Source organism: Poecilia reticulata, chromosome 13 (assembly GCF_904066995.2).
Source record: "Poecilia reticulata chromosome 13, P_reticulata-male-v2, whole genome shotgun sequence".
Classification (NCBI taxonomy): Eukaryota; Metazoa; Chordata; class Actinopteri; order Cyprinodontiformes; family Poeciliidae; genus Poecilia; species Poecilia reticulata.
In genome coordinates this window covers 26,664,992-26,676,027 of record NC_088842.1, presented here as the reverse complement: position 1 = coordinate 26,676,027, position 11,036 = coordinate 26,664,992, and the positions used below count along the sequence as shown (strand labels likewise).

The 11,036-nt window shown below is 38.4% G+C and overlaps 1 protein-coding gene across 2 annotated transcripts; it reads left to right on the top strand.

Annotated features, from left to right (window-relative positions):
* Window positions 1–2,087: 2,087 nt before the first annotated feature.
* spartb (spartin b) lies at window positions 2,088–9,735 on the top strand. 2 transcript variants are annotated; one of them, XM_008426304.3, is made up of 9 exons: window positions 2,088–2,290; window positions 2,645–3,429; window positions 4,439–4,636; window positions 6,230–6,398; window positions 6,505–6,699; window positions 6,800–6,958; window positions 7,569–7,659; window positions 7,800–7,846; window positions 8,813–9,073. In XM_008426304.3, the coding sequence occupies exons 2-9, from the start codon at window positions 2,650–2,652 to the stop codon at window positions 8,851–8,853; spliced, it is 1,680 nt and encodes a 559-aa protein (XP_008424526.2). In that variant the 5' UTR covers window positions 2,088–2,290; window positions 2,645–2,649; the 3' UTR covers window positions 8,854–9,073. The 2 variants fall into 2 exon arrangements, with proteins under 2 accessions (XP_008424526.2, XP_008424524.2); XM_008426302.3 differs by lacking the exon at window positions 7,800–7,846 and having other exon boundaries at window positions 2,090–2,290; window positions 8,813–9,735.
* The last annotated feature ends 1,301 nt before the right edge of the window (window positions 9,736–11,036 follow it).

Sequence of the window (11,036 nt, the reverse complement as noted above, 5' to 3'; positions counted from 1 at the left end):
TTATGACTTTGAAAGTCGAAATTATGACTTTGAAAGTCATAATTATGACTTTGAAAGTCGAAATTATGACTTTGAAAGTCGAAATTATGACTTTGAAAGTCGAAATTATGACTTTAAATCTCATAATTATGACTTTGAAAGTCATAATTATGACTTTGAAAGTCGAAATTATGACTTTAAATCTCATAATTATGACTTTGAAAGTCGAAATTATGACTTTGAAAGTCATAATTATGACTTTGAAAGTCGAAATTATGACTTTAAATCTCATAATTATGACTTTCAAAGTCGAAATTATGACTTTGAAAGTCGAAATTATGACTTTAAATCTCATAATTATGACTTTGAAAGTCATAATTATGACTTTGAAAGTCGAAATTATGACTTTGAAAGTCATAATTATGACTTTGAAAGTCGAAATTATGACTTTGAAAGTCGAAATTATGACTTTAAATCTCATAATTATGACTTTGAAAGTCGAAATTATGACTTTGAAAGTCGAAATTATGACTTTAAATCTCATAATTATGACTTTGAAAGTCGAAATTATGACTTTGAAAGTCATAATTATGACTTTGAAAGTCGAAATTATGACTTTGAAAGTCATAATTATGACTTTGAAAGTCGAAATTATGACTTTGAAAGTCGAAATTATGACTTTAAATCTCATAATTATGACTTTGAAAGTCGAAATTATGACTTTGAAAGTCGAAATTATGACTTTAAATCTCATATTTATGACTTTGAAAGTCGAAATTATGACTTTGAAAGTCATAATTATGACTTTGAAAGTCGAAATTATGACTTTAAATCTCATAATTATGACTTTGAAAGTCGAAATTATTACTTTAAATCTCATAATTATGACTTTGAAAGTCGAAATTATGACTTTGAAAGTCATAATTATGACTTTGAAAGTCGAAATTATGACTTTAAATCTCATAATTATGACTTTCAAAGTCGAAATTATGACTTTCAAAGTCATAATTATGACTTTGAAAGTCGAAATTATGACTTTGAAAGTCGAAATTATGACTTTAAATCTCATAATTATGACTTTGAAAGTCGAAATTATGACTTTAAATCTCATAATTATGACTTCCTGTTTAGCTTTTTTTTTTTTTTTCATGGCGGAAATGGGCTTCCATAGTAAATGTTGAAGTGTCTAAAAAATAACATTCATTACAGACCATAGAACAAATTTTACCTAAGTTATCTTCTGATTTGAAGTTGTTTCACTAGCACTTCCTGTTCACCATGAAAACAAAGTAAAATAAAGAGAAACCGAATTCTTTTTGACAGAACAATTTTGATTCGAAAGACATGCATATGTATGGTAACATGAAAAGAAAATATATGACTTTAAAAAGGCGCGGGAGGGAATTATTTAGATTTTTGAGTTTTATATTATGTTATACTCTCGTGGGAGAGAATTTGTGTGGACACGGCCATATTGACTTGCAGCTGATTCTAACAATATGTTTACTGGAAGACCTCAAAAATCTGTCAGGACCTCTGGGCATCAGAATAAAAAGTCTTCGCAACCCGAGGATGTCCTAAAATGTACACCGTAATAGAGGCTTGACTCATTCAACTTAATTCCTGAACAACCAGCTTTGACATGAGTGAGGCATTCAATGAGATTAAACCTGCAGGTCCATTCACTTCCGTCCATCTGCGTTTCAGGCATTTATTCTGAAAGTATTTCCCTAAAACAGAAAAACTAAAAATTAAAAAAATCTAACAAATGGTGTGTTGTAGTTAAGATAATGACCACAAGATGGCGGCAGACATCAGAGACTAACACCCTTTCCAATTTAGCCACTTTTGCCACAATAAATTTTGTATAGAGCCGTAAAACCTTATATAGTTAGTTTGCTTGCTATAATGGTATGTGAGAGAGAAAGATGTCAGATGGCAATCCAACTCAAAGTGTTACTTTTTGCTGCCTTTCAGAGGTCACAATGAAGAACTGCGAAAATAATCAGTTCTCGATTCATGTGACTTCAAGTACTTCCTGGTAATACTTTCACAATAAAACCACAGTTCCACTAGGAAATGTAATGATAGCGTCACTTTTCCAGTCACTGCAGTTTTGCTTCGAAGGGTCATGGGTACGTGTTGCGACATCAAAATACAGCTCTTTACTGGTGGGAGTCGTCAAACAGCAGAATCTACTTAACTTTAGCAAACAGGTGTGTCTGTCGAGCTAATACTATTCAGTACCTGAAATAAAAGACAGATAAGACGACGGCTAGTTGAGCTGTTCACAGATACTTGACCCGCTAAGGTAAGAAGCTACGCATGCTAATGAAGTCACTATTAGCTGTCAGTGTAATGTTAACAGAGTTCTTTCTCTCTTTTCTTGGAATATTAAGTGCTGACTTCTTAAATCCAGGAGTTAAAGCCTATTTTGTTTATACTGACATGTTAGTTGTAGTGGGCTCGGGTTTAGCCATCAGGATTAGCATGTTGGGACGCTAATGAGAACATTTTAGACTTTTATATATCCTGAGTCGCGTAGGTAGTACCAGTAAAGTATTGAGCAACTTGTTGCCTTAAAGTAAAGTTTAAAGGTTATCTCAATACCACTAGTGCTGTTGCTTGCTTCTGCTTCTATAATGTCTGAAATTCCTTGTGACAGAGGGCATGGAGAAGGCCAAACAAGATGCATTTGATAATGCCAGACTCCAAGTGATCAAAGATGGCTATGAAAGAGGGTTTGAGTGCATCAATAAAGGACTGTCAGCAGATGAAGCTGGGGAAAAGTCTGAGGCTCTGGAGTTCTACAAGCGAGGCCGACAGCATCTCCTCAGGGGCATCAGCGTGCCTTCTGGGGGCGAGGAGTGCGTTGGCAGCTCCTGGGAATCGGCCCGGCGAATGCAGCAGAAGATGCAGGAGACGCTGAACAACATCACCACACGCCTTGCCATGCTGGAGACCAGTTCTGACCTCGAGTCTGCACCCACGCAGAGTGCTAGTGGTGGTGCACACGTGTCTTCTGGAGGTCTCTATCCAAAGCTCGACACCAAAGCAAAGCCAGAAAGACCAGCCCCGCCATGCCTCGCCACAGGAGCTGCAAGAGGCGAAGCTGCGAGCCATACTGCGGTGGTTCCAGCTGAGCGACCCCCAGCTTACTCTCCTCAGGCTGCTGATGGCCATGTCTCCATCTCTTATGGCACAGAATCAGGAGAGATGTCAGTGGTCGGGGATGATTTCTATAGTCGTACGTCTACTTCCTCCTCATCTGCCCAGAGTGTGGGTGAGGACGGAGAAGAGCTGCTTTACATCCCTAGTGGTGTTCAGATATTCTTTGTCACACCCGAGGGGCAAGTAAGCGCCCCATCATACCCCGGCTACCTGCGGCTGGTGAAGTTCACCAGTGATCCCTCGGACAGGATGCCAAGTCGACCACCAGCATTTCTGCAGGTAGGACAGAACGCCATCTTTATACAGAGCCTCAGATGATGATGATGATTATAGGCCACCTTCCTAGGCCTGTGTGATGCAACAGGTCTAAACAACTCTTACTGCTGTGTCACCATCTGATTTTAGTCTTGTGGCCTTTAATCTGACTTTAAGATGGACTCCAGATCTATTTGACTGGGAGAGGACATTGGTTTGTTAATAATCAATATTCCTTGCCTTGTGTAAACAATCACGTGAGTACCTTAATCCCTTTGACTATGATGTCATCCAGCAGAGAATACCTGGTCAGGATTAGACCTGTCACACTGTTCCTAATCACTAAATGCTTTGAATCCAGGTTTTAGAGTTTTGATTAGTGGTACATGGCATTCAGAGGCAATGAAAAGGAATAATACATTTAAGCAAAGCTTGGGCCTCTAGAGCCAACATTATTGGTTTGTTTTAGTGGTTGTCTGGTCTGTGAACCACTAAATTGATTTGTTTAACGTGGAGGCTGTGTGCGCACTACACCCTGATAAGACAAACTAATCAAAAGTATGTCAACAAATTAGTTTATTACTGAAAACACAGATCGAGCCAGGACAGAATAAATGTAATGTTGTGTTAAATTATATTTTGCAGATTTTTTTTTTTTTTGTTTTTGTTTTTTTTTGTCTTCCTGCTGGGTCATGAGGCTGAAATTTTACTCTTCAGTGGGGAATTTCCCCGTTGTCCTTCTGTGACATCAGTGATTCACATGAGTGGGAGGGAATAAACCCAGCTTATCCTGTAACCTTGTTAGACATGCAACAATCAAAAGACGGCAGTGTTCTCTGAATCAAGCTTGAATAAAGCCCTAAAAACAACCTCTCCCTGTTAATAAATACTTCTGTGTAAATTTGCCCACCGTTGTGTTTTGCCATACATAGGCACGTTGTTTAGGCATAAAGAATATGGTTGTGTCACAGAAAACCACCATCTCTTGTGTCACTTTCAGGTGTTTTCCTAACTGTCCTTTTCGTCATGACAGGTGTGTGACTGGCTCTACCCTCTCATGTCTGTGAACTCTCCAGTGCTGGAGTGCAACACCGGAGTTTTTATGTTTCCGGACATGATGGCGCCGGCACCGGGTTACTACGTCGGGGTCGTGTTGTCGTCCGAGCTCCCTGCAGCAGACCGAGCCTTGTTTAAGAACCTGCTCTCTCAGATGACAGACCTCAGGGTTCAGGTCAGTGTAATGTCTGCATCAACACCAGTTGATGATTTAAAAATATACATATATTCTCAAAATACATGCACAAATCTGGCAAGGTTTCATTTCTAGATGTGCATCACCAACTTGCTGTCATTTATTCCTGTTGTGCTTCTCAGTGTTGAAAGTCACTAGGGAACATTTACACAATTTGCTTTTAGCAAATCCTCTTGTGCTGCTGGGAGGCACAGAGAGCTATTCTAGGAAAGTGACGCATAACTTGGACTCACAACAGGACAACGGGCATTTAAAATGTTCTCATCTCTGTACTTTGAAAGTCAACACTTTGATCACTAGTTACAATTTCTAGCCCAACTCTGAGCTTTGTTCACCAAAATGCGTCTGCTCTTGCTCACTGGCAAGCTAAGAGTGTGATAGCAGGGAGGTGATGTCAGCGGTGTGGTCATTTTTTTCCCCCCAAGGTGACAAAAGGATAATGAAATGTATAAGAACACTGGTTACCAGCCACAACGGCAATATTCATATAGGATGGTGACACTGAAGCAAATTTTCATAAACTTCCTCACCACTGTATCCCTGACATGCCATGTTCCTGGGTTTTTATGACTCTTTGTTCACTCTGAGGTCTCCACAAAACAGCTGGATTTGTACTGATATTAAATTACTTGCAGGCTAACTCTATTTACTAATGAGCTTATGACTTTTGAAGGCGGTTAAGCTCTCTGGATTTTATTTAGGGTTTGGTTATACAAATGCATACCACTATACAGATTTGTATGAGTATGCATCATTACTTTGCATTAATCACATAAAATCCTAATAAACATTAAAGCCTGAGGGTACTTTGGAAGGAACGTCATCAGGCTACTAAATAATTGCATTTTTGGCATTTACTTGTATTTTATTGACTCTTAACGGAAAAGAGCCAAAGATTTTTTTGTTGTACTCGGGTCATGTAAAGGCTGCTGACCGAAGACGATTCCCAATTTTTCTCTAAATCACATTAACCTAGCAAGAAACGCCTGGTCCTACTTACTTCTGATCTGGCGTCCCTCCCGAAGTTACCCCTGCCTCAGCAGTGGGGGGATTTGATACTGGCAGGTGAGGAGAATTAATCAGGCATAATGCTCTTATCTGCAGCACTTCAAACAAGCTCAGAGCCTCAGCTGAAAGACAAACGTCAGTTCAGTCTTTGTGGAAGGAGAGATGCCGCTTCAGAGTAATGCCAGACAAGGTCACGTTCCACGAATGCAGTCAGGGTAGATATCTTCTCTAATGGATGTGGTATCCTGTCAAAGAGTAAGCCCTTTTTATTATTTTTATTTTTAGTACAAGCAGAAGACTTGAGATTTTCAGCTCCAACTTTGGTCTGCCTTTTTTTTTTTTTTTAAACGGCCGTCTGTTTGGGGTGAACAGATGGCGCTTTGTGATGAGAGTCCCAGAATGAGAGGAGCTGTTGTGTTCTGTGGCGCTCTCTGTTTTCTGTACTGGATTAACTGGGAGCCAGATTTCTTTTTCTTCCAACGAATTGGGCTGAAAACAGATTATTTTCATACACTGTTTAGTCGTTTTTCAGTTGCTTACCAATACATGTGTGTGTTTGGTCAGGCCCCAGATGAAGCTGGAGACTCTGATAATCTCAGTCAGAAGGTATCCATTGCTGCACCTGAGGAGAGGGAGAGACCACCTGCAGCTGATGAGGCGGCGTCTGCAGAAACCGAGGAGGAGAAATCTTTGCCTGAGTGGAGTGAAAAAGTGGCGAGTGGGATCTTAACTGGTGAGGTCATGTTCTGTCCTTAAATCCCAACATCTACATACTGTTATTTGTGTGAAATTCCAGTGCTCAGAAGTGCATCGAGGCAGACCCTCTTTGATCTTCTTAGGTGCTTCCTGGTTAAGCTGGGGTTTGGTCAAAGGGGCTGAGTACACAGGCAAGGCTATTCAGAAAGGGGCGTCTAAGCTCAGGGAACACATCACTCCAGAGGACAAGCCCACTGATGTGAGCCCCACCGTGACCAAAAGCCTCTACGTGGCCAAGCAAGCAACAGGAGGCGCTGTTAAAGTCAGCCAGTTTCTAGGTGACTGACACGACTTCCTGCCTGCATGTTTTTTACTGACCTTGTGTGACCAGTGGGTTTTGTGGCGAGCCTCTAATTGAGTGGCGCTCTTCCTGTGCAGTGGACGGTGTGTGTACTGTGGCTAACTGTGTTGGTCGAGAGTTGGCTCCTCATGTGAAAAAACACGGAGGCAAACTGATCCCTGAGTCCATGAAGAAGGACAAAGACGGGCGCTCAAACATGGACGGAGCGATGGTGGTGGCTGCCAGTGGAGTGCAAGGTAAGGTCAAGCTACACTTCTGTTGCCTCTAAGGAGTTTATAGAATACTCTCTGAAAGTATTAATTGCCTTTTAACTCGTTCAGATATTACCCTGTAACATTACAACAACAAACCTTATTGTCATTGTATTTTTTACAGTAGGGAAATTCAAGATAGGACAATATTGTAAAGTAGAAGGAAAAGATGCATGATTTTTAAAGCCGTTTTATTTATTGGTAATGATTAGTGCCTCATCTAAAGATTACTATAGTACTGCACCATTTTCTGTTTGTTACATAAATTTACTATAAATGCACTGATGTTTGTGGTTGACAAAGTATTGGTAAAAGGTTTCCCAGGCGAAAGCGTGCTTGCAGTTTTGTAGCTCCCTTTTTCCTGTTCAATTTTGAATTTAAACAATCAGAAGACTTGTTGAGTCTTGCAGGTACAAAAAGATGCAATCGGCTCCATCTTTTTGTGCCAAATAGTTCTATAACATTACAAAACCAGATTTGGGCTATTTATTTGGATCCAACCATTGTAAAGGTTTGTTTTTGCTTGACTTGTTAAAAAAAAGCAAGAAAAGTGTTCTTAAGAAAGAAAGAAAAAAGTTATTTTTCTTGTTACTAGGATTTGCAACTGTTTGGAATGGTTTGGAAGCAGCTGCTAAGGACATCACCACAAATGTTGCAGCAGAAACAGTCACCACCATAAAACATAAGTAAGTTTTTGTGAAAAGGATTTTCTCCACCATTCTCTGTTTACAAGACTTTTTTTTTTTTTGTATGTTGCAAATAACCTCTTGCACAAGAGAAGCTAAATCAAACGCTCACTTGTATTCCTCCTCAACTTGCTTTTCAGATATAGAGCTCTACAAAACGTCTTTGATACATCTAATGAGAAGAACAGTAATTCTTTCTAACAATACACAGCTTTTTAACTTGTTCCGACACTAATTAAACATGGTTCCCCTTTTTTCCCAAAAATTTTTTTTCACAATCCACTCTGCAGGCCTGTTCAGCACTGATTCACTTTACTTCCCTTCCACTTGTGCTCATTCTCCTCAGTATGCTGCTTCACTGATTTCTGGTTGACTGACATCTCTCCATTCTCTATCAATTGAAGTTGGGTCTTATACAAATTAAACATAACCATTTCAAATTTCTGTTGTAAATTATGAATACACGCTCAATACTGGAGTTTTGCTACTTTTGGTAACGCTTTATTTGATGGGGTGTGCATAAGACTGACATGACACTGTCATAAACATGAAATAACACCTGTCATGAACATGGAGTCTTTATGAATGTTGTCATGATGTGTCATTCGGTAAATAATGAGACTTTTAATGCAAAGTTGCTTTAAAAGTGCCAACCTTACATTAAAGTGTCATTATTTCCAAAATAATGCAAAGTTGGGACTTTTAATGGACTTTCAAGGCAACTTAAAACAACTTTGCTTTAAAAGTGTCATTATTTACTGAATGACACTTCATAACAACAGTCATGGACATTCATAAAGACTCCTTCATGTTCATGACAGGCGTCATGTGAGTCTTATGCACATTCCGTCAAAGTGTTACCCATCTTTCTACTTTGAATAATTTTGGTTGTATTAAACTATTCTAAGATTCATTAAGCAAGGTGAGAATTTAAAGAGCTTCAGCATTAATTTAAGCATTTGCCTAATTTCCTATATCTGCAGAAAACCTCTGCTAATAAAAAATTATTTTTGGTTTGTGAACTTGCTTGGGTGTAATTGTAAAGTGGAACTCCTGCATGGCATCTTTGCAGTACTTGCACTGCATACTAATTAATTCTCTTATCTCTTACTCTGACCTCTCACCCAATTTGACTCTGCTGCCAACTTGGAAGGTACGGCACAGCGGCGGGACAAGCCACGGACAACGCTGTAAATTCTGCCATTAATGTCGGTATTACTGCCTTCAACATTGACAACCTGGGGATCAAAGCTGTGGTTAAAAGAACTGGGAAGCAAACGGCACAGGCTATTTTGGAAGACTACAAGCTTCAGGACAAACCACCAAACGGGAAGGAAGTGGAGAAACTCACCAAATAGCTGTTGATATCCTGCCTCGTTTTCTCAACAATGCCTTAAAACTTATTTACTAATCAGGTCTATATTTAATACTCATTATTTATAAGAACATGCTCTATATTTGCTAGGTAGCTACTGTGATGTGCATACTCCGCACATTGGTAAAGCTCTCAAGCACTTTAAACATACAGCGGCTGGATCAACATCCAGAAAGTGGAAACCAAAACTTGAAGCACATTGATATGCTCTCCATATTTAAATTAAGGGCAATATTTTACAAATGGGGTAAATATTTAAAAACCTTGAATATTTTTGTCCTATCAGATTAAATTGGTCTATAAGAAAAATGTATCGTTTAATTTTGATGATCACATATAATGGTTTTGTCAGTGAAGTTTAACAATTTATCTCTTAGTGTGCTTATAAACAATGTTAAGTCTAACATGTTGGATAAATTGAAACTTTAATGTTTTGAAGTTTTCATTTGTCTTTAATCATCCTTAAAGAAGATTCCTACATTCCACTAAGGAGATTAAAATATTGCCTAACTTGATGGTATGAAGTATAACTATAAATTCTGATATTTGTATTAACATACAAGCTGTAATACTGCCTTTTGTTGTGCAATTTTACTGAAGAATTGTCTTAAAACCCTTACTTTAAATGATAAAGGTTTCTTCTGTGTGTGTGAGGTGAACAAAACAAGTAATAAATTGGAAATTAATTTGTGTGATCCTAACTTGGTATCGTTCCCCCATTTTGTGAAACTGCATCACGTTGTGTCCCTTTATGGTCCAGCTTTAGCTTTAGGCTGCCAGCTGATGATTAAAATCTTTAGATCAATAATGGCACTCATATTTTTCACCTGAAAAGCCTCGGTAAAAATATTTTTGACAAATGAAAAGTTTATTTCCACTTGCTATTTATTAGTCATTACCAACCACCTTTCCCATGTTAATGGATATTTAACATTTCAGGTGCTGAATATTAGACCAAACTCAGAATATTTGTTCAGCTTGACTTCAAACTGTGAAATATATATAGATTAGAAATCACACTAAATAATTTAAGTATACAAATTTAAGTAAATGGGAAGTCCAGCAAGTTCAATTGCCAGTTTTCTGTTCTAATCTTTATTGATTTTCAATTAAACTATTTCTCCTACAGAATTCATTATTCTTGATATTGAGTGGATTACAGATGCCAAATGGTAAAGGACTCCAAAAACAGGCACAAAGTAGATGCAGAATAAGTCATTTTATTTTATTTCTAGGAGTCAATACACTTATTTTAACAAAAAGACAATTACAAGATCCACTTGGCTTTAATGGAACAAAAATGGGTAATTCACTGCTGAATCATCTGAATTGAGGATTAGAGCGTTAAAACTAAAATGTCTTGGATTAAATGGGGTTTATGTGCACATAGAAATGATGGCCTTCAAAACCTTTATACCTCTGCAAGACTTTTGAAGAAATTTAGGTGGCAAACATGAATGCTATGCTTTACAAAGGCCTCAAACTAATTTCTTTTCTTTTTTTTCCCCTTACCCTACTATAAAACGTACATAACGATTGTTAAGCAAGTGTGGAGCCCTGAAAGAAAAAAACAGATCTCTATCAAAAAAGGCCAGTTGATTAATTAGGGCCTGCTTCAGGTGAAAATGCAGACTCTTAACATCACGAAAGCACAAGTTGTCACTGTTATCCATAAACAAATCTAGCCATTGGGGACTCACATCAAAGTGACTGACAGCATCAAGGGCAAATGGCTTGCAAGTTACTACTGAGTGTGGATTAATTCTGTCACCAAAAAACGGATCACTTGAACCTGGAGGTGAAGTTTGATTTTGAGACACTGAATTTTTGGTTTGCCAAATGCTCTCCTCCTCTCCCAGCATGTTGACCACTGAGGTGTGATTCACTATGGTCTAAATAATCAACATTTCTCAAGGCACAGTTTAATTCTTGTGGAGTTTCATCTAATAGAGGGTCAGTTGAAGTGAAGTCCTGAGATGCAGATGGTTTGTTTAGGGAATGG